Raw genomic sequence first — 24,719 nt, 5'->3', positions numbered from 1 at the left:
TGAGTAACTAGCTATTGTCACGGAAGACAATGCATGTACTCCTCTTCATAGAAAACATAAGAGACTCAGTTTAATGGTTAATAATGCACAATCAGTCAAACCATTTGGCGCTTTAAAAATATATAACATTCAAAGTGGAGACAGTTTATAGACAACACATGCATTATATTCTGGATTTTTTGAGGCTCTTAAATGAATGATATCTAGCTATTGATTCTTGAAGAATATAACTTAAACACGCCTCATGAGCATACTTGTTTTACTCCACTGTTTGTTAACAACAACATGCATATCTACAGCAGCCATCTGAGGCTGATAAGGGTTGTGTTTCAGATACACGGCAGGGTGGTGTGTGTATGTGTCTTTCTGCTTTTTAGTGTCAGTGGTCCTCAGCTGGTGTCCTCCTGCTTAAAGTGCTAATTACGCTGCTGGCTGGCCTGACCCTGACCTCCAGCCCATAGAGAAGGCCGGTTCTCACGGCCGGGACGCACCACTGGAAGTGGCCTTTGGGCCTGCCACTCCACAACATTGTAGTGCGCATGAATAGGAATGACAATGAGGGTCATCACCCCGCTGCCCACCATCTTGACATCCCCCCTGACAATGGCCCTCGCCTGGCCCTGGGTGCCTCACAATGGTCGGGTACGCGTGACAGAAGCTCCACTCCAGGGCTCTTTACTCAGCAGGTCAGGGCCATACAGGGCTGCATCCCAAATGGTACCTTATTCCCTATATATTGTGCACTACTTTTGAACAGGGCCCATAGTGCTAGTCCTATGGGCCTTGGTCAAAAGTAGTGCATAATATATAGAGAATAGGGTGCAATTTGGGATGAAGATTGGGCCATGCTGCTGCACCTCTTTGTCAGACAGCAAGCACCCTCCTCCACCATGGCCCTGCTGGCTGGCTCTTTATCGATCAAGTATTGTTCATATGAAGGAGAAGAATGATAAGGCTGACTTCTTTGTCCAGCCGGTCCAAGGATGTGTCCTAAATTCCCTATATAGTGCACTACTTTTGACCAGGGCATTGGTCAAAAGGGTCTCAAATTGCTTAAAAAATGGGCACACATATTTCTCCAATGCATCTGGAAGAATCTGTAAAATGATGATAAAAGTATGGCCTTGTATTGCTTAATGTCTCAGAAAAACAACAGAAAATGGGGATATTCTTGTTGAATATGACAAATTATGCTTTAAACACAGCAGCTCACCCACAGTATTTCATTTTGAAGTGTGGTTCTGTCAACTGTTAGCATTAATATCAATCAAGGCTCATCCATGACCTCTCAAAACAACTTAGTCGCAGCACTGGAAATGAGAAACGAGGGCGCGAACAAGAAAAATAGCACTTTCGAAACAGGTGGGTGAAGTAGCCATTACATAATCACATCATCAAGAGTGTGGACTGTGGAGTTCAATTATCAAAGCTGTCATCAATAAGGAAAAAAAAACAAGGTTTAGCTATTCATGTAACTTGTGTGTGTGTGTCTGTGAGTGTGCGTGTGTAGGTGATTTGGAGGAGGTAGTCTCAGCCAGGCCCCAGCCAGGGATCATTTTGAGAATCTCGCCAGGTCCCTCCCAGGGAATGACATTCCATTTATATTGCTATTCCCTTTACAGTGCGCACTACTTTTGACCAGAGCTAAAATGTCCTATACAATAATAGTAAGCATGTAATATTTATCTAAGACAATCAGGAAAAACATTACCTTCTCATATTTATATCCATATTTCCCTGGTACCTGTTGAAGCAGCCTTGTACGTTTGTCAGTATTACTAACCACGCACAGCTCAAATATAGCTAATCTTTCTAATTTCCATGGAATCTTTGACAACACATATCTGTACTTAATTCACCATAGAGGAATGTGATTGGTGCATAGCACAGAGGTCAAAGCTACAGCAGATTACACTGAAGGGAGGCTTCCTAAGAACGCTTAATGGACGTCATTCTGACTTTAGTCTTCTTCTCAATGACACATCTCCATTACCAGTGGTCTTTACAGAGAGCTTTCAATAGGAACCAATCAAAACTGTGAACTATACTATAAAAAAAGAAACGTCCCTTTTTCAGGACCCTGTCTTTCAAAGATAATTCGTAAAAATCCCCAAAACTTCACAGATCTTCATTGTAAAGGGTTTAAACACTGTTTCCCATGCTTGTTCAATGAACCATAAACAATTAATGAACATGCACCTGTGGAACGGTCGTTAAGACACTAAGAGCTTACAGACGGTAGGCAATTAAGGTCACGGTTATGAAAACTTAGGACACTAAATAGGCCTTTCTACTGACTCTGAAAAACACCAAAAGAAAGATGCCCAGGGTGCCTGCTCATCTGCGTGAACGTGCTTTAGGCATGCTGCAAGGAGGCATGAGGACTGCAGATGTGGCCAGGGAAATAAATTGCAATGTCCGTACTGTGATATGCCTAACACAGCGCTACGTGGCGACAGGACGGACAGCTGATCGTCCTCGCAGTGGCAGAACACGTGTAACAACAGCTGCACAGGATCGGTACATCTGAACATCACACCTGTCGGACAGGTACAGTATGGTAAAAACAACTGCCTGAGTTACACCAGGAACGCACAATCCCTCCATCAGTGCTCAGACTGTCCGCAATAGGCTGAGAGAGGCTGGATTGAGGGCTTGTAGGCCTGTTGTAAGGCAGGTCCTCACCAGACATCATTGTCGCCGTCACTGAACCAGACAGGACTGGCAAAAAGTGCTCTTCTCTGACGAGTCGCGGTTTTGTCTCACCAGGGGATATGGTCGGATTTGCGTTTATCGTCAAAGTAATGAGCGTTACACCGAGGCCTGTACTCTGGAGCAGGATCGATTTGGAGGTGGAGGGTCCATCATGGTCTGGGGCGGTGTGGCACTTCATCATCGGACTGAGCTTGTTGTCGTTGCAGGCAATCTCAACGCTATGCGTTACTGGGAAGACATCCTCCTCCCTCATGTGGTACCCTTCCTGCAGGCTCATCCTGACATGACCCTCCAGCATGACAATGCCACCAGCTATACTGCTCATTCTGTGCGTGATTTCCTGCAAGACAGGAATGTCAGTGTTCTGCCATGGCCAGCGAAGAGCTCAGATCTCAATCCCATTGAGCACGTCTGGGACCTGTTGGATCGGAGGGTGAGGGCTAGGGCCATTCCCCCCAGAAATGTCCAGGAACTTGCAGGTGTCTGGGTGGAAGAGTGGGGTAACATCTCACAGCAAGAACTGACAAATCTGGTGCTGTCCATGAGGAGGAGATGCACTGCAGTACTTAATGCAGCTGGTGGCCACACCAGATACTGACTGTTACTTTTGATTTTGACCACCCCTTTGTTCAGGGACACATTATTCCATTTCTGTTAGTCACATGTCTGTGGAACTTGTTCAGTTCATGTCTCAGTTGTTGAGTCTTGTTATGATCATACAAATATTTACACATGCTAAGTTTGCTGAAAATAAACGCAGTTCACAGTGAGAGGACATTTCTTGTTTTGCTATGTTTATTTCCGAGAGTAAACAACTTAAACGTTGTGATATCTGATAAAAGGTCAAATGTTAATTTCAGATCCAACATGACATCAAAACCTTGGATATTTGACAAAAGGTCAAATGTCCATTTCAGATCCAACATGCTCCACTAAAGCACAAGAGATTTCCTTTTTTTGGTAAAGTCATATATGAAGAGTTTATTTCCAAATGCTTTATCCAACAATTTTTCACATTTGTGTTTTTTCATGAGAAATTATTGCTTATTGGTACCTTTATGTGTGTGTAAAAAAATATTACTGTCCTCAGATTATTTATTAATAGATTTTAGATGTGTAAAACAATTGGTTTTGTTGCAAAACTCTATATATCAACTGTTTAGCTGGAATGGAATGTTCGTGTCCTATACATTTAAATTCAACACATCATAAATCTAGCCTCATGCTATAGTGCTTGATGATTAGAGTTGGGCCTTGTCCCAAATGACACCATATTCCCTATTGTGCACTACTTTTGACCACAGCCCAGATGAGATCTCAAATTATTTTACAGAGCATTTTTTTTGTATATAACGATGTTACAAATGTAGGGCTTCCGAGTGGCGCAGCGGTCTAAGGCACTGCATCTCAGTGCAAGATGCGTCACTACAGTCCCTGGTATGAATCCAAACTGTATCACATCAGGCTGTGATTGGGAGTCCCATAGGGCCATCAGTGTTTGGCCGGGGTAGGCCGACATTGTAAATAAGAATTTGTTCTTAACTGAATTGGTAGTTAAATAAAAAAAATAAAAGTGTTACTATTTTCTCTGAGAGTTAGGCGGATATATCTTGTTTTGCAACAAAATGTGATTGTTTGTCTCTCTGAAATGAAAATATCTAGTGATAGGTTTCAAATCAATACATTTCTGTCATTTAACACCAATATCTTTTATAAGTTTTTTAAACAAAAAAGCTTATTTACCAAAATTTTTGAAATTGTATATATAGCATTTTCATACATTAAATCACATTTATCTATCAGAAAAGCTCTGACCTACCTGCTACATTGGCCACATCTGCGGTGCTGATGTTCTGGGCATTAGGTCGCACTCTGAAGGTCACAGCTGGGCCTACCACTCTGTAAAAAAATTAATGAATAAATAAAACACACACACAGTGAGATGAGACACTCCAAACACAAGCAGGAATGTATTTTTCATGGTGGTGAAGCATTGTTTTTCTACCGTCTTGTCTTAAAAAAGCATCTCAGGTCATTAAAGCAGAGCCCTACACACACGGTGCTTGAATATTATTTAACCTCTGGCTTCCCCACCCTCTTGAATCTCAATGTGCCCCCCCCCCGCCTGTTAGATTCCCTGTAGCCACAGGAGCCGCCGGATACCCTCGTGAATCTCAATGTGCCTCCCGCCTGTTAGATTCCCTGTAGCCACAGGAGCTGCCGGATACCCTCTTCAATCTCAATGTGCCCCCCCGCCTGTTAGATTCCCTGTAGCCACAGGAGCCGCCGGATACCCTCTTCAATCTCAATGTGCCACCCCGCCTGTTAGATTCCCTGTAGCCACAGGAGCCGCCGGATACCCTCGTGAATCTCAATGTGCCTCCAGGCATTTTACAAACAACAAATGACAAGGACGGGGGTTTTGGTCTACAATGAGATAGACATACCTAATGCTTGTCCCTTCACCGACAGTCATAGGGACAATTTCTGATGTACAGAGCTTTATGAATTTTGTGCGTAATGAAAAGTGCTGTACAAATAAAATGTACAAATTATATTTTCCCCTCACAATGTCTTTCCAAAGAGCAAAACTAGGGTGGACACTGGCCAGGTACTATATTGAGCTTAAAATGGCTCAAAGTGATGAATTAGGGCATGGGTGAACCACACTGAATAAAAACAGGTAATGGCAACATATCGAATATAAAATGCTGGAGATTTTATTGAACAGAAAGTGCTTTGCTGTATGTTGAAGTCAAAGACTTCAGCCAGGAGGTTAAGATCTCTAGCAATGTGTGGAGAGTACCTCAACCAGCAGCCAGCCATTCAACCATAATATTATATTTACCTCCGTAAAGCTCTAGATGTATAGATGTATCACATATATTAGGAGATAGATCAACCTGCCATAGCGGTCTATTAGCGGTTGAAGAGGAATATCACTCATTGTGACTTTATAACACATTGATATGTTTCCTGACCTACGCCACAGCCACCTTTTTCAAAATTCAACACAGCAAAAGTAAAAAATGACTGTGGTTTTCAAACTGAAGCTCATGCTTTTCTTTAGTACAGTATTACTCCACTGTCGAAGCGAAACACTCAATATTATTACTCCACTGTCGAAGCGAAACACTCAATATTAGTCTGTTAGAACACAAATATAATCAGGATTTTTGACTAGCCAGTTACTGTACATTACAACATCAAGTATCGGAATGTCAGTCATTGTTCATCAACCATCATAATCTATGATTCTACTGTGAAAGTAAATGAGTTCATGTCTGTTCAGTATTATATAGACCACATTACAAGCAGCCAGCATAGATGCAGCTCCCCACCTAGTGGTTTTTCTTTGAAATGAGCTGAAGTCAGACATTACGTCACCCCCATGTCTTTTCAAATTGGAGTCTGACCGAAGTCAGTAATGGTTACACAACAACTATTATTCAGAGGGAACTAATGCTAGATGGTTCTGAAGCAAACCACCCACATTGACACATCAAAACTAACGTCTCTGCTTTCAACCGCTCAGGCCTGACATGATCAATTCCAGATATTATGAGACGATTCTGGCAGAGTCTCCTCTGTCAATCATCAGTCATAATAAATAATAATGGATATTATGATTGATTAACTTGTGTGTGTAATGTTTGGCCTTGTGTCTTGCATACTGTGTTAGTATTACGTGAACATTGAATTACCCTGTTTGTATGCATCTATATTTTCCTTCAATATGAAAAACATGATAGACACTAATTTCAAAGCCCTACAGGACTAAGTCATGCTTACACAAATGAGTCAACGGGAAGGGAGAGAGGAGCCATGCTGGGAGGGCCATTCTCCCAGGCTCCTAGGTGGAGTCGCGGTCTAGGAGTGGCAGCGGTTAGCTGCAAGGAGCAGGAAATAAAATAAGCGTGGCGGCCTCGACAAAATGTCCAGACTGCGCCCCCTGTTGGGCCGGCTCGGAGCTCTAACAAAGGGCCCCGGCTCTCTCCCACCCAATCTATCACTCTCCCATACCAACGCCCTTTCAGCTCCAGAAAGGGATAAAGACAAAAGGTACATTAGTCCGACCCTGTAGGGCCACCCATGAGCAGTGTAAACCGCCCTAGTGCCGTGAGGTGCTTCAGAAACAATGTCATTTTCAGAACCTTACAAACAGGGTCACATGATACAGAGGCGACCAATCGCTACTTGTACTGCCAACAATCAAGCGTAGTAGTTAGAAAGACACAAAGGGGGCCTGCCAGCCCATACAACACTCTCTTTCTTATGCCTGTCATCCGCATGTTACGTCACCATTGCATTTATGGCGGTATATTGTTGCTGCATACATACTGCTACGCTTATTAAGTATAGCAGTGTATGTTCATTTGATGAATGAATGCATTACAATGACCACAATGTCAGACTTGAGCATAAGTCATGAAGAATGTGGTCCATTGTAAAGCTGTGTGTAGTTGTGGGGTACAGGGCATGACGGTTGGGGAAATAAACATATGACAGGTTATGGCATCATGTTTCTATAGAACGTGGATATGATTTTCTCTTTGATGTTATTTTGAATGTCATCTTTGACTAATGTGCTTCGGTGCAATATCTAGCTGTGCATTTGTATGTCAAATGTGTGAAGAGTAGCTGTTGGTGAGAGTATTTGAAAGAGATGCCACTGAACACACAGACCATTACAGTATGTCAGTAGATTCTCATTTCTGTTGTGGATGGCTTTAAAAGCCTCATTGCATGTGTGTGTGTGTGTGTGTGTGTGTGTGTGTGTGTGTGTGTGTGTGTATGTGTGCGTGTGAGCAAGTTTTTCGTGTTCAAAGTCAGATACCTGCGTGGAAAAACATAACGATTTTGGAGAAAGTGAGGGAGGTTCATGAAAAGTTCATTCACGTTAATAAATGATTGCAGCCACGACTCTAAAGTATATGGCGCCTCATGTCAATAATGTGCATGAGCAGGTTTCCCATCTTCACTCTCCAGCTCGAATGTTTACAGAATAAGACAAGTGTCTCTGGATATCTTATTTCTCACTAAGGGTGCATTTCTTAGCCTTTCAACCTGTTAGACGGTTTAAATTATTTGAGTGTTCCTGTTTTATTATACTGATTTATTTTTGGCAATAAAAGTTTTTAAGCCCCTGAGGTAACGTTTGACATGACATGGTGCACTTGCCACCTAAAACATAGCTGTTTGGTTTTAGGTATTTTTCTACAGTATATTGTATAAACTCTCTCCACGCACTGCTCTGCACTTCAGTCTGCATTATTCAGTGGATGTATTCCTATCTACAGTGCATTCGGAAAGTATTCAGACCCCTTTTCAACAAGTTGTTATGTTACAGTCTTGTTCTTAAATGGATTCAATAAAATTAAAAAATGTATCAATCTTCACACAATAACCTATAATGACAAATTGAAAACAGGTTTTTAGACATTTTTGCAAATGTATTAAAAATAAAAAACAGAAAAACCTTATTTACATAAGTATTCAGACCCTTTGCTATGATACACAAAATTGAGCTCAAGTGCATCTTGTTTCCATTGATCATCTTTGAGATGTTTCTACAACTTGATTGGAGTCCACCTGTGGTAAATTCAATTGATTGGACATTATTTGGAAAGGTACACACCTGTCTATATGAGGTCCCACAGTTGACAGTACATGTCAGAGAAAATACCAAGCCATGAGGTCGAAGGAATTGTCTGTCGAGCTCCGAGACAATATTGTGTCTAGGCACAGATCTGGGGAAGGGTAGCAAAAATGTCTCCAGCATTAAAGGTCCCCAAGAAGACAGAAGCTCCATCATTCTTAAATTGAAGAAGTTTGGAACCACCAAGACTCTTCCTAGAGCTGGCCGCCCAGCCAACCTGAGCAATCGGGGGAGAAGTGCCTTGGTCAGGAAGGTGACCAAAAACCCAATGGTCACTGTGACAGAGCTCCCAGAGTTCCTCTGAGGAGATAGGAGAACCTCCCAGAAGGACAACCATTCCTGCAGCACTCCACCAATCAGGCCTTTATGGTAGAGTGGCAAAACGGAAGCCACTCCTCAGTAAAAGGCACATGACAGCAGGCTTGGAGTTTGCCAAAAGGCACCTAATCGACTCTGACCATGAGAAACAAGAGCCTGTTAAAACCAAGATTGAACTCTTTGGCCTGAATGCCAAGCATCACATCTGGAGGAAACCTGGCACCATCCCTAATGTGAAGCAAGGAGGTGGCAGCATCATGCTGTGGTGATGTTTTTCAGCGGCAGGGACTGGGAGAATGGTACAGTGAGATCCTTGATAAAAACCTGCTCCAGAGCGCTCAGGAGCTCAGACTGGGGCTAAGTGGCTCCGGGAGAAGTCTCTGACTGTCCTTGAGTGGCCCAGCTTGAGACTGGACTTGAACCTGATCGAACATCTCTGGAGAGACCTGAAAATAGCTGTGCAGTGACACTCCCCATCCAACCTGACAGAGCTTGAAAATATGTGCTTTTCTTTCAAAAACAAGGACATTTTTTACCCTTTAAAATAACATCAAATTGATCATAACATCAAATTGATCAGAAATACAGTGTAGACATTGTTAATGTTGTAAATGACTACTGTAGCTGGAAACGGCTGACTTTTTATGGAATATCTACATAGGCGTACAGAGGCCCATTATCAGCAACCATCACTCCTGTGTTACAATGGCACGTTGTGTTAGCTAATCCAAGTTTATCATTTTAAAAGGCTAATTGATCATTAGAAAACCCTTTTGCAATTATGTTAGCACAGCTGAAAACTGTTGTCCTGATTAAAGAAGCAATAAAACTGGCCTTCTTTAGACTAGTTGAGTATCTGGAGCATCAGCATTTGTGGGTTCAATTACAGGGTCAAAATGGCCAGAAACAAAGACCTTCCTTCTGAAACTCGTCAGTATATTCTTGTTCTAACAAATAAAGGCTATTTCATGCGAGAAATTGCCAAGAAACTGAAGATCTCATACAACACTGTGTACTACTCCCTTCACAGAACAGCTCAAACTGGCTCTAACCAAAATAGAAAAGGGAGTGGGAGGCCCGGTGCACGTAAATGTGACACCTGTTTTTTGTAATACATTTTCAAAAATAAAAAATAAATGTTGGGGTATTGTGTGTATATTTATGAGGAATAAAACCAATGGAATCCATTTTAGAATAAGGCTGTAACAAAATGTGGAAAAAGTCAAGGGGTCTCAATACTTTCAGAATACACTGTACCTGCTACAGGGAATTAGTATTTAAAGATTACAATTTTAGACGCTGCCCTGAATCGTATAAGCTTTCTGAGGGAAATCTAGTCATGCCTTTTAAGCATGCAGCCAAAAATAAATAGAGTTACATAAAAAGGCTAAATACATACACGAGTGGTGTTGACTCTGTTGGTTGGGTCTGTACTGGTTGTTGTTTGTATTGAGTGTGTGAAAAATGTGTAAATAATTCACCACCAAAAATACGTACGAGAGCTCCAGGAAGTCAGTCATCTGCAGCTTGGCGCGTCGTGTCAGAATCTCCATCAAGTGGAGGCCCTCATCAGTCTGCAATGCGCTGTGGAGAGAAAAATAGAGTTCATCAATACTGGCCTTTCTCCTTAAGGTCCCCACAGAGTTGATACATAAGCCTGTTAAGTGTGGGTGAGCGCTCCCACACATTACATTCCTGTCACACACAGAAGAGAGGAATGGGGACATGAGTGGGGAGACAGGCACGGAGGTCAGGGGGATGGAGGGAGGGAGGGGGAGGAGAGGAGGGAGGGGGAAGGGAGTGAGGGCCAAAGACAAGAGGGCCAGATAGGTAGTTGAGGGAGAGGGAGACAGAGACAGAGAGTGAGCACATGAGGCGGGGGTGAGGTGTGAGAGCTGGGGGAGCAGGAGTTCCCTCTGGCATGATGAATCACCTGTGTGCGCCGAATGTGTTCCAAAATGGCACCCTATTCGATATCTAGTGCAATACTTTTTACCAGAGCCCTGGTCAAAAGTAATGCACTATATAGGGAACAGGGTGCAATTTGATACACAGGCCCTCTCTCAGACTACAGGCTAGACAGAGAGGTGCAGATGGGATGGTGAGGAGGTGTAATGGTGTAGCCACACCACAGTGGTTCAGTTCAGCCCTGCCTATAGCTTATAGGGTCGGAGTCCCAAATGACACCCTATACCCTACTATACATAGTAGTACACTACTTTTGACCAGGGCCATTAGGAGTACCTGCTACCAGGCTACTGTGCGTACCGTATAGCAGTACATGTCTCAGTTTTCCTCGATTATATTTCCTCCTGTTGGTGGTGATAAGCCATACCGTTTAGAGCTATAAACCATACTGTCCTCGTTTATCACATAACAGGAGTATGGAGATTAAAGCAAGAATTCTAGAGACATTATATACATATACACACAGAACCCACAGCCCCCTGTGGAGAGAGGAGGTACTGCAGACCTGATAATTATGGAGCAGTGAAAGGACGTGGGCTCCATTACAGGGTGGCCTGATGGACTGTGGGTTCTGTGCCCTGGAGAAGGGCTTGAACCTGAACACCATCACATCATGATCTAATATTTACTGAATGATACGCATGTAAGATGTTTATTATACATGCATATGATATACCACACTGGGGTATGGTCTTGATAAATTCAAATAAAATTGCAAACACTAAAAAAATGAATGATAAACATTGTATTGAGTCCAGTATTGAAACATATAAAATAATATATGGTAATAAATTCAAATATACAGTATGTCAAACAGCGTGAGTACTATATACTTTTTTGAAAACATCATGGAATTACTTTCCCAAAAGTGACAAACACTTTGTTAAAATGAGGAATGAGAAATGCCAATGTTTTATTTTCAAAATGGTTCCTTGGAAATGCAGGGCACCGCGAGGTTGGATAGGGGGCAGGAGTGGAGTAATGAGAACGTCTCTGTTGGCAGACACAGGGTCACAGCAGGCATCTGGTTGTCTAGCATCTAAAACACATTTCTGTTTCCATTTGTAATGGTTGGTTTTACAGCAACTTCAGCTATGCTTATTCAAAACAAAAACAAAAAGACCATCAAAAGTATAAACAGAACTGCACCAATGGAGCCAAATTGTTGCTGCTGATCAAACTTACCCAATTGTCGCTGTCTGATGAAACAGAAACTTTTCAGGAAATTACCATATTCGAACAAACATACATTTATGAGACTTCAGAAGCTATTTTGAATACATGTCCTTGGTCCTAGAGTCCTGACATGTTCAGAGTACATCGAGGGGAGTTACTGCTTTCATTAAATGTCCTTGGTCCTAGAGTCCTGACATGTTCAGAGTACATCGAGGGGAGTTACTGCTTTCATTAAATGTCCTTGGTCCTAGAGTCCTGACATGTTCAGAGTACATCGAGGGGAGTTACTGCTTTCATTAAATGTCCTTGGTCCTAGAGTCCTGACATGTTCAGAGTACATCGAGGGGAGTTACTGCTTTCATTAAATGTCCTTGGTCCTAGAGTCCTGACATGTTCAGAGTACATCGACATGGGAGTTACTGCTTTCATTAAATGTCCTTGGTCCTAGAGTCCTGACATGTTCAGAGTACATCGAGGGGAGTTACTGCTTTCATTAAATGTCCTTGGTCCTAGAGTCCTGACATGTTCAGAGTACATCGAGGGGAGTTACTGCTTTCATTAAATGTCCTTGGTCCTAGAGTCCTGACATGTTCAGAGTACATCGACGGGAGTTACTGCTTTCATTAAATGTCCTTGGTCCTAGAGTCCTGACATGTTCAGAGTACATCGAGGGGAGTTACTGCTTTCATTAAATGTCCTTGGTCCTAGAGTCCTGACATGTTCAGAGTACATCGAGGGGAGTTACTGCTTTCATTAAATGTCCTTGGTCCTAGAGTCCTGACATGTTCAGAGTACATCGACGGGAGTTACTGCTTTCATTAAATGTCCTTGGTCCTAGAGTCCTGACATGTTCAGAGTACATCGAGGGGAGTTACTGCTTTCATTAAATGTCCTTGGTCCTAGAGTCCTGACATGTTCAGAGTACATCGAGGGGAGTTACTGCTTTCATTAAATGTCCTTGGTCCTAGAGTCCTGACATGTTCAGAGTACATCGAGGGGAGTTACTGCTTTCATTAAATGTCCTTGGTCCTAGAGTCCTGACATGTTCAGAGTACATCGAGGGGAGTTACTGCTTTCATTAAATGTCCTTGGTCCTAGAGTCCTGACATGTTCAGAGTACATCGAGGGGAGTTACTGCTTTCATTAAATGTCATGTACAAAAAATATAGAAGTTTTCATCAGACAGCAACGCAACGCAACATGTTGACACCTGTAAACTCACCACAGATGACCCTGGACTAAAAAAGACTTCTTTGTCCTGTACTAAATGCAATTCCATAAAGACAAACTGTAGAACATTGATTGATTAGCTGTGGTTGCCTCATTCATTGTTTATGACAGGCACTACTCACTCAGTGTTGGTGATGACATAACCGTAGTCATCATCAGTCTTCTTCGTGGCCACAGCTGCTTTGACATCTAGCTGCAGCTCCTGGACGTTCCCTTTCTTCTTATGGGGCTCCTGGTAGACCACCTGGGCAGCCGGAGGATCCATTGCCTGGATCCAGCCCTCCACGGCAGCCACCTCCTCCATGTTCGTTGAGTGTGTCGACTTCTTCTGCACCGCCACCTTGATTTGATTCGATTTATTTGACCATTGTAAAAACACAATTCAACCACACATTTGGATACAATGCATTTAAAGAAATTGAGGATAAAACAAAAAAGTGGAACAACAAAAATGTATATAGTACTGTATGTATAAGCTGGAAGTAGAAACCTAAGTGTTGTTGTCCATTAGTTTACTCTGATTAGGGGAGGGATGGTAAGGTTAGGGGAAAATAAAAGAATATATAGATATATTTAAAAAATGTTTTATATATATGGAGAATTGGAAATTATGCAGATAATTACATTGATGGAAGCCACAATCGATCTGCAATATTGAAGCTGGTCTACCTCTGTGCTTAGTCCCTTACTCATTGTGGTCCTCACCTCAGCCTGAGTGGTCCTGCTGTGTACGTTCTCCAGACCAACACCTCTCCCCTCACCCAGCCCTGCACCCACACCAGCCCGGGCTGGGGACTCTCTCTGGGCTGGGGACTCAATCTTATCCAGGTACACCAGCAGCTTGCCAAATAAGCTGCTGGCGTCTTGGGGCTGAAATAACAAAGAACAATGTCACGATGATCTAGCTATAGATGGTGATCTAGCTATGACCTGATCCCAGGTCATGGTGATACCAGGCCATGGTGATCCCAAGTCATGGTGATCCCAGGTCATGGTGATCCCAGGTCATGGTGATCCCAGGTCATGGTGATCCCAAGTCATGGCGATCCCAAGTCATGGTGATCCCAAGTCATGGTGATCCCAAGTCATGGTGATCCCAAGTCATGGTGATCCCAGGTCATGGTGATCCCAGGTCATGGTGATCCCAAGTCATGGTGATCCCAAGTCATGGTGATCCCAGGTCATGGTGATCCCAGGTCATGGTGATACCAGACCAGGTGATCCCAAGTCATGGTGATCCCAAGTCATGGTGATCCCAGGTCATGGTGATCCCAGGTCATGGTGATCCCAGGTCATGGTGATCCCAAGTCATGGCGATCCCAAGTCATGGTGATCCCAGGTCATGGTGATCACAAGTCATGGTGATCCCAAGTCATGGTGATCCCAAGTCATGGCGATCCCAAGTCATGGTGATCCCAGGTCATGGTGATCACAAGTCATGGTGATCCCAAGTCATGGTGATCCCAAGTCATGGTGATCCCAGGTCATGGTGATCCCAGGTCATGGTGATCCCAGGCCATGGTGATCCCAAGTCATGGTGATCCCAAGTCATGGTGATCTAAAGTCATGGTGATCCCAAGAGAACAAATACGAATCAAATAATAATTGCACTATGGCTTTTTCTCATCTTGATCATGATGAGATACATATTTTCTTATAGTACTTGTGTACTGAATAAAGGAACTGTTTTGATAGAGGGGAAGAGGCGATTTGCTTCTCTCATCAAAGTCTAAGAATACATGGAGCGATAGGATACAAGTCAATAATCATAATCTGAAAGATAGGACTGCAAATTGACAGCATCAACTTTCTCCGTTGAAAAATAAGTCAACACAACACTTGAAAAGCTTTTAATCAGTTTTAAAAAATCTACTTCTTCTCTAAGTTGTGTATATCAACTGGTTTACTGTCTACATTGCAGATGTAACATCAAATTACTAAACTCCTTTTGAAAAACATCTTATCTGGATGATTGATACCCTACACACAGTATAAAATTACCGTTTAGAATGTAAGTCTTCCGTTTGACATTTTACACTCAGCTGTCAAACCATTTATCTCTTTAAGAGTCCAAATGTGGTACCTTGTCATTGGAGTCTGCTGGCTCTCTGTCTCCCTCCATTTGTCGCTCTGTCAGGAAATTACACAGAATTACTATGTTTACTGACAACAAGAATAATATTAAGCAGAAAGCACACCACCTTTGCATATCTCAAATAGCATGCAGATACAGTATACTCTCCCTTTCACCGTTTTCAGCTGATACTTTTTGCTAGTAAGCCTGACTGCATTTAAAATGAACAGAACAGCCAATCTGAACCAGTCACCCTAAAGTTGGCATCGATAGACAAGCAGCAGATAAAGGTGTTGGAGAGAACTATGGGATAATACTACAGATGGAGGGCTCCTCCCAGTCGGTCAGGGTTAAGTACCTTGGACCACAGCCTCCTCTACTGGAGTGCTCTCCGCCGTTTTCTCTGTGGTGGATGGAGGGACACTCTCCTTCTTCTCCTCCTGTTCCCCAGGCCCTTCTCCTCCAGGCCCCTCGTTCCCTTCCTCCCCCAGGTCTCTGGGTCCTGCTCTGGACTGGGCTTGGGTATGTTCTTGATCCACTACCTGCATTTACATGTATTATTTTATCAACAAGGTAGCTAGGTGAGGCAACCACATATCACATTCATTCCAAGTAAAACCTTCCTCAGAAATCAGCTAAATCAGTGAAATCAAGTAAGAAAGGTGTGAGCATTACAGTAAGAAAGACAAGTATCGAGACGTTATTGTTTATTCTACCTGCAGGGCGTCAGTGATCAGCGCAGAGAGTTGGTCCAGGTCTTTAGGACTCAGGTCGTCCACGTCCACGTCGTGTCTGCCCACGTTCTTCAGAACCTTCTGGATGAACACCTCTGTGGAGGAGAGGAAGAGAAGTGGGGATAAGAGGAGGAGAGAAGAGGGATTCGAGAGAGGAAGGGTTATAACTATGGTAGAGTACCTACAGTATATAAATGGTTGTGTCTCAAATGGAGGTATATTCCCAATAACACACTACTATAGACCAGGGTGCTGGTATCGTGGTATATCGTTTTAGTGCATCTCTGAGAGATGTTCCATCGAAAACATTTCCTGTTTTCATGTGTGTCTCAGCTATTGCCGTTCAAGCAGGCAGAAATACTAAATGCACGACACCGGCAGTGACGATTAGCATTTTGAAAGTTCTATATCATGATTGCTGACATGCAAAACATTTTGGGACTGTATCAACAGTGGAATAATAAAACATATTTTGAGTGGATTATTCCTTTAACAACTAATAGCATGCTATACCATTATTTCCAGTGGATGAATACATGACTACTAATGGTGATCATCTGTTCACAGTGAAATAATGAGGAACAACTTGTACAGTAAAAGAGGAAGAAAGCATTTTTAATGAGGCACATACCATCCACTGTACTGAGGGGGTCCTTGGGAGCAGAGAGTTGGCTGGCTCCAGCTGTCTGGAGGAGTAGAAGTCTGTCCAGGTTAGGTGTTTGAGATTGAGAGGTCTCTTTAGGCCCAGTACTGTCTATACTGTTGCTGTAGGAGGGGCGTAGGCGAAAGGAGGGCAGGACCGGGCCCTTGGTGGACACCCCGGTCTGAGATGGTACCTGCCCAGACAGGTAGTGTCTGAGAGCAGCCACAAGGAGGTCTCCATCCCCCGCAGAAGATCTGTCCTGGTAGGGAGGCTGGAAGGACGTCAGTGGGGAGAAGTTTGTCTCTCCCTGGGACTTGGGCCAGTAGTAGTCAGAGGAGACCCCAGATGGGTAACGGTCACTCTGCAAGATAATAAATAAACACATTATAAGTGTATTATAAGGCATCATAAATTACATTATAAAGCATAATACACGTACTTCATAGAAAGCGTTACCAAATAATATTTAATAATAATATATACCATTTAGCAGACCCTTTTATCCAAAGTGACTTAAAGTCATGCATGCATAGATTGTAAGTATGGGTGGTCCCGGGAATCGAACCCACTATCCTGGTATTGAAAGTGCCGTGACCAAATAAATCAAAGGTGTTTGTCTTTACTTAGTGCTTCACTTAAATCCCCAGGTAATACACCAGCATCAAATGAAAGGTTAATTGATAATGTTAACAGTAAAATAAGCCTATATGATCTACTATTGAAGTATAGTATAGGGATGGGTCAACAACATTCCAATATCCATCCATCTCCCGTACGTTTGTCTTAAACAAAAGGCAACTCCCCCTTGTTTGCCATCAACCCTATCCTTCATAAATAAAGGGGTACCCTTCCCAACCCCTCAATGCCTGGCCCTCAGCAGGGGTTTGGCCCTCTCATTCAGCTAGGCCATGTTGGTCACCCCCCTGAACAGAAATGACACAGAGCCCATCATGTGGACGTTATTAATTAAGGAAGTGAACTCCTGAACCCTCGGTGGGCATTATCTCCCTCATAATAATCCAGCAGGAAGCTATCCCTGTGAATGGTCAACCAACAGTCATTCATTCACCAACCTTCAGAAGTGGATAGATAATGATACAGAGTACTAAAGAGGATCCACAGCTCCCGCTGTGTCAGTTTGTGTGTGTGTGTGTCTATGTGTGTACATTAGTGTGTTTGTGTGTGTGTGTGTGTGTGTGTGTGTGTGTACATTAGCGTGTTTGTGAGTGTGTGTGTGCGTGTGTCTGTGTGTACATTAGTGTGTTTGTGAGTGTGTGTGTGTGTGTCTGTGTGTGTGTGTACATGAGTGTGTGTGTACATGAGTGTGTGTGTGTGTGTGTGTGTGTATAGAGATGTCCATGCATGTAGAAGTAAAACATGGTCCAGCAGCTCATCGCAGGCTAAAGCAGGTGCAAGGAGGGGTCTGGAGGGGCCTGAGGATGGTCAGTGGCCCCCAGGGGCCCTCACCTTACTGGGGCTCTTGGGTCTGGCGGGGGAGGTGGCCTGGGGAAGGAGGCCCAGACGCTGCAGGTAGTTCTGGAGGTTTCTACTGAGCTCCACCTCCACTGGCTTGATCCTCCGGTGTCCTAAGTCCATAGCCTGGGTAGAGGGCCTGGACCAAACAAGCAGAGTTAGAGAGTAAGAATGAGTGGTGTGGCTGAGTGCGACAGAGACAACGAGAACTAGATAGAGAAAGAGAGCGACAGAAAGAGACACATGATGACACAGAAAGAGAGAGAGAAAGAGAGAATGAGAGAACGAGAGAGAGACAGAAAGAGACACATGATGACACATAAAGAGAGAAAGAGAGAATGAGAGAACGAGAGAGAGACAGAAAGAGACACATGAAGACACAGACAGATAACGTGGAATATCCAGAGATAGACTAGACCATTCAGACCTAAACCAGTGGTGGGCAGGGCAGATACTGTAGCTCATCAGTCATCTCATTGCATGTGCCCTCCTGGAGTCTGAAGCATAAATCAATGTCCTATTGAGGTCTGCACTATATGTTTGTTTGTTTGTTTGTTTGTTTGTGTGTGTGTGTGTGTGTGTGTGTGTGTGTATACGTACGTGCATGCCTGACTGTCTGCGTCTGTAGGTGTGTGTCCGTGTCACAGGAGGTTGGTGGCACTTTAATTGGGGAGGACGGGCTCCTGGTAATGGCTGGAGCGGAATAAGTGGAATGGTATCAAATACATGGTTCCCATGTGTTTGATGCCATTCCATTTGCTCTGTTCCAGCCATTATTGTGAGCCGCCCTCCCCTCAGCAGCCACCACTGGTCCATGTGTGAATGCACATGTGTAATGGATTGTGCTGCCTGCCAGAACAGTGACCTGGATTTGCTGCTGCTGTAGACAGGGGGGCTGGAGTCCTGTAGGCGTCTGTAGGGGATCTTCCTCAGCTTAGACAGCTCCTTGGACAGGATCTGCTGGGCAGTCTCATCCTCCCAGGTCAACCCTGGAACATAACACATTAACAGGAATAACACTCAGAATGTCAGACTCGAACCAGCTAATATAAATATATTGAGCATGTATTTCATTATGTGACAAACAATGGAAGGAAGAAAAGACAGGTTAGTCTGAGGTGTCTGATAATACATTTATATCCTCCCAGTTCAACCCTGCACACAACACATCAAAAGGAACACTCACAATGTATAGAATGACTAGAACAAATGAAGAGTTTCTTTCTAAAACGCTACACTGTATATCCATTTTTAGAAATGTTGGTAAATTAGCTTTGTTTAAAGAACAATTCTTGGATACAAGCATTTTGCAGAAAAACACATTTTAATACACACCTAAATCTATTAATTGAAAATCCAAAAACAGTCATATTTTACACAGACATGAAGGTACCCATAAGAAATCATTTCCGGTGAAAAATTGGTGGTTGGTCCAGCAGCTCATCAAGTGGTTGAACATGTACTATATATTGCATCATGTGACTAATATCAAAGGGAAACAGAGAAAGAGGTGTTTAAACATGTTATCCCTGGTGGATAAGGTCAAAGTTCACTAAGATGCAGAGGGGAATGCATATGTGGCTCTCATCACGTAGACCTACTAACATGCTGAGAGAATACTGCAGGATGAGAATGACTTAGGGTGTGTCTCAAAAGGAAACCTATTCCCTTTAGGGCTCTGGCCAAAAGTAATGCACTATCAAGGTAATGTGGTGCCATTTGGGACACAACCTAAGTCCTTCTCATCCTGTAATATTCTTTCATCATGTTAGTAGGTGTACAAGGCTAAAGGCGACATGATCAGCCACATATGCATTCCCCTCTGTTTCTTTAACTACAGCGCATTTTGGCAACAGAACTGAGAACGGGTGCCAACACCAGATGGGGTGGCGGAACCAAATATAACCCAGAATATGGCCACGCACACTTGAACAATTCAATAGAGACATTCCACAGATGAGAGGCAGCATCCATGAAATATACAAGCAACACTAGAATGCTTGGCAAATAGCATCTGCAATGACATCATTATCACACGTCACCTTGCACAGTGCATCTTACTGTTTAAAGTGAGCATTTTGGCTAGGTATGCTTGGCTTATATAAATCACATTTTCCCAATAAGGCATGTGGGTCATTCCACAAAAAGAGTGTCACTTTTAAGTAGAAATTGTACACCATTATTGAATGTTAAAAGCCTGTCATATTAAATTAAGTTCCCTTTAAAGAGGTATTGCCCCTAAAAAAGCAACTTCTTGTTTTGAAAGTGGCCTATATGGCATCCACATGAGACAGAAACATTTATTCTAGTGTCAAAATTGACTATAAAGTGTAAATAGGATAATTTTGGTCATTTGCGAAAGGATAAGGAAAAAAATGTACGTCACAGAATGAACGGTACGGTAACAGTTTTCCGTGGGTTGGGTTTATTTTAATCCTGCCCACATGCCCACACCTGGCAGCACCCAAGTAATCATCAATTCGGAGCGCAGATACACTCGACCCAATCGTAATGCTTACGGTCAATTTGGTTTGACATTTGATATCCCCTCGGGGCTAGTTAGGGACCATCAGCAAATTGCACAGCTGGTACTACTAGGACAATATTTTAAAAGGTAAATAGCTCTAAATTTCAATGACTTAACAACCTCAAACCAATTATAAATTATTGAAAAATTAAAATAAAATAAAAATCTAATCTAATAGTCAAATCATAGTGTAAAAGCAGGTGAGCTGGTACTACTCTTTTTGGCCATTTTGGGGAATTATGTGGTGGAAACCTGTGCAGGTTGAGCATAACACATCAGCCCTGTTATGCATAGATAAACATGCTAGAAATGTTTAAACAATGACATCTTGCATTAAATTGCCACACCCTGTTGCACACAACAAGCGTCAATTCGCCCTGTCAAAATCGTCAACCATGTTAAAGTCAACCATGTTACAGTCAACCGTGTTACAGTCAACCGTGTTACAGTCAACCATGTTACAGTCAACCGTGTTACAGTCAACCATGTTACAGTCAACCATGTTACAGTCAACCGTGTTACAGTCAACCGTGTTACAGTCAACCGTGTTACAGTCAACCATGTTACAGTCAACCGTGTTACTTTATTTGGAACTTAATAGGGACTTAGTATATTCACGAGCTGAATTAGATGAAAGCACTGAATATATATATATATAAAACATCTATTGTTACGGGTCATCATTCTTAAAAATGTAGTATAATCAGTAAAAACTATCAGTAAAATATCCCAGGGAATGAAAGTATGGATCGATATGGGCACAGTGGTCTGAAATGATCTCTCCGTCTTTACATATTTAGGTATGCAAATGTGCTATCATGGCTACCAGATGAGAGCATCAAGCAATGCAGATCTCTCGGTGGTGGGTGCGTCCCATGATGCTATTGAGCGGAGCACAGAAGGTAGAGGCCAGGGTTCTGGAACCCAGCCAGCCACTAGATCCACCACAGCCTGAGGAGGGAGGAGCAGCGGAACACACTGAACACATAGAACACTCGGAATCACCATACTGCTGTCTGCTGCTACTGCTTGGCCTGCCTGCCACACACCTCTCAGAGCAGTGCCTGGCTCAGTAAAACACGGAGGACTATCAAACACAGAAAATAACTGTGCTCAATGATGGCTTTAATGGGGGTCCTGATGGCTTTCTGTGTGAGAGGAGAGCACAGGCAGTGTTTTCACAGGAGCAGACGTTATGTGGCACGGCAGCTTGATTAACGGTAACCCCCGCCAAGACATTCACACACAGCTTAGGTTTTCACAACCATCAGGCGAAACGGGTCCATAGCAATGGAACATAAAGAAGAGGTCCGCTTGGTTGGGCATCTGGGGTTAACAGAGATAGAGCTGTGAGAAGGAAGGGGTCAGGGTTAGGGTATTAGATGTACAAACTATGGGGCTGATTTAACAGAAATAGTGTTGCAAAATTCCAGTTACTCCCCAAATTTCCAGCTTTTCCAGAAAATCATGACCAATCATGAGGGATAAGCTGGACATCAAGGAGTCTCGTCAACCAAGATTTCTGGAAAACCTCAGTGTTAAGTTAAAGCCCCATAATGCTGTGCTCCATCAGCAGGGTTTATGTTCTTGTGATGAGGAGAAACAAGAGGCATCTTGGTAGCTTTGAAAATATGGAGTTTTTTCTGTTTTGTTGTTTTATCCGGCCAGCACTTGGAGGGTCAGAGCAGAGGCAGTGGTGGCCGTTATGTTGAATATTCCTAGGCCATTAGTTCTTCATCCCAAATGGCACACTATTCCCTACATTGTTCACTACTTATGAGCCCATATGGATCTGGTCAAAAGTAATGCACTGTGTAGGGAATAGGATGCCTTTTGGGATGCAATCTAGGTTTGTGCTGCTCTGCTCATCGTGTTGCTCTGCTGTGCTCTGTTTTGGGATTGAAATGCAGATGCTCTTTGCAGTTTTGTTCCCCTAATGGTTTTTCAGACAGCAAGGATAAATAACCTATTAGCATATTTCAATTCAGCTGGATAGGTTGATAAACCCTCTAAAATGAATCAGCACTGTGCACTATGGGATCTGAATATCATTATGCAGCTTGTCTAGAGCGGATTTCTAGAAATGTATGTGGATTTCCAGGGCTTGCTAAAGGATATGGTATTTGATCTATATAAAACAACTATTATAATTTTTCAATTGTTCAGTAAATATTAAACATGATGACTTGATTGCTGTGTAAAATAGGATTTAACATCAAAAGTCACGTCTTTCTCCATTTCTCGAATTTAGCTCTCCATGTGCTGTATGAACATGTCCTTTCTTCTGTCTTTATACATCAATAACATACTGCTGTTGGGAGGATGGAATACACAGCACATATGGTCTATGATACACAGGCATTGATCACCATCTGGTGGTCATTTATGGTCATTACAGCACTATATGCGAAGCACAGTCTGGGGTGTGAAGTTAATGGCATTCTAGCACATTCTGTAGAAAACCTGTTGTCAGTATACCTTTGTCTGTGGAATAAAAGTCAGTGGATGAATTTTAAGGTTATGCTTAAAGGTTTACGAAATGTACCTGATATGTTCCCCAACTACATTAGTTGTGCCAGGACAACAACCTCTCCCTCAATGTGAGCAAGACTAAGGAGCTGATCGTGGACTATAGGAAAAGGAAGCCCGAACAGGCCCCCATTAACATCAATGGGCTGAAGTGGTGTCCACATCACCAACAAACTATCATGGTCCAAACACACCAAGACAGTCGTGAAGAGGGCACGACAACAACTTTTCCCCCTCAGGAGACTGAAAAGATTTGGCATGGGTCCCCAGATCCTCAAAAGGTTCTACAGCTGCACCATCGAGAGCATCCCGACCGGTTGCATCACCGCCTGGTATGGCAACCGCTCAGCATCTGACCCTAAGGCGCTACAGAGGGTAGTGCGTACGGCCCAGTACATCACTGGGGCCAAGCTTCCTGCCACCCAGGACCTATATAATAGGCGGTGTCAGAGGAAGGACCATAAAATTGTCAGAGACTCCAGTCACCCAAGTTATAGAGTGTTTTCTCTGCTACCACACGGCAAGTGGTACCGGAGCGCCAAGTCTAGGACCAAAAGGTTCTACCCCCAAGCCATTAGACTGCTGAACATTGAATAAAATTGGCACCAGACTATTTACATTGACCTCCCCGTTTTGTACACTGCTGCTACTTGCTGTTTATTATCTATGCATAGTCACTTCACCCCCACCTACATGTACAAATTACCTCAACTAACCTGTACCCCCACACACTGACTCGGTACCGGTGCTCCCTGTATATACATCGTTATTCTTATTCTTATTGTGTTACTTTTTATTATTTTACTTTAGTCTATTTGGTAAATATTTTCTTAACTCTTCTTGAACTGCACTGTTGGTTAAGGGCTTGTAAGTAAGCATTTCACAGTAAGGTCTACACTGTTGGTTAAGGGCTTGTAAGTAAGCATTTCACAGTAAGGTCTACACTGTTGCTTAAGGGCTTGTAAGTAAGCATTTCACAGTAAGGTCTACACTGTTGCTTAAGGGCTTGTAAGTAAGCATTTCACAGTAAGGTCTACACTGTTGCTTAAGGGCTTGTAAGTAAGCATTTCACAGTAAGGTCTACACTCGGCGCATGTGACAAATAAAGTTTGATTGATTCGATTTTTGATTTGATATGTATATACTGTATTCTAGTCAATGCCACTCCGGCATTGCTCATCCTAATATTTATATATTTCTTAATTCCATTAATTTCCTTTTAGATTTGTGTGTATTGTTGTGAATGGCTAGATATTACTGCACTGTTGGCGTTAGGAACACAAGCATTTCGCAACAACTGCAATAATATCTGCTGAACATATGAATGCGACCCAAAAAATGTGATTTGATTTGATCACGGGTGTATTCATTCCACCGATTCTGTTGAAAAACCTTTCCTAAACGGAAGCAAACGGAACAAAACGGGGATAGACCTACCTGAATTTGTCCAATAGAAACACATTTTTGCAACTGTTTGTAGTGATTACACCCTAGATCAGTTAGATGCAGGTAAGAGTGTGCAAGGTGGTATTGAATGTGTCACTGTCTGTCACCTTGATTACTCCAATTTGTCTCTCGACATGTGCACCAACGTTATAAACTTTAGTTTTAAACCTATCGATGTTACATTGAGCTGGGTGATCCAACAGTCATCCAATATGCTGTAATAGAAA

General features: G+C 42.9%; 1 protein-coding gene across 1 annotated transcript in view; it reads right to left on the bottom strand.

The window, feature by feature from the left end:
• LOC139376045 (receptor-type tyrosine-protein phosphatase N2-like) overlaps positions 1 to 24,719 on the bottom strand; it is a 144,579-nt gene that overhangs the window by 95,869 nt on the left and 23,991 nt on the right. The window contains exons 4-13 of the mRNA XM_071118167.1: positions 18,856 to 18,979; positions 17,985 to 18,129; positions 16,506 to 16,878; positions 15,857 to 15,969; positions 15,499 to 15,682; positions 15,150 to 15,196; positions 13,772 to 13,936; positions 13,189 to 13,406; positions 10,190 to 10,276; positions 4,535 to 4,614 (exon numbers count right to left, since the gene is read on the bottom strand). Of these exons, the coding sequence (XP_070974268.1) occupies positions 4,535 to 4,614; positions 10,190 to 10,276; positions 13,189 to 13,406; positions 13,772 to 13,936; positions 15,150 to 15,196; positions 15,499 to 15,682; positions 15,857 to 15,969; positions 16,506 to 16,878; positions 17,985 to 18,129; positions 18,856 to 18,979 (1,536 nt within the window). The remainder of the gene's footprint in view (positions 1 to 4,534; positions 4,615 to 10,189; positions 10,277 to 13,188; positions 13,407 to 13,771; positions 13,937 to 15,149; positions 15,197 to 15,498; positions 15,683 to 15,856; positions 15,970 to 16,505; positions 16,879 to 17,984; positions 18,130 to 18,855; positions 18,980 to 24,719) is intronic.

The sequence above is a fragment of the Oncorhynchus clarkii genome, chromosome 20 (assembly GCF_045791955.1).
Source record: "Oncorhynchus clarkii lewisi isolate Uvic-CL-2024 chromosome 20, UVic_Ocla_1.0, whole genome shotgun sequence".
Lineage (NCBI taxonomy): Eukaryota > Metazoa > Chordata > Actinopteri > Salmoniformes > Salmonidae > Oncorhynchus > Oncorhynchus clarkii.
Note: the sequence above shows the minus strand (reverse complement) of the source record. Positions and strands in the feature narration are given on the sequence as shown.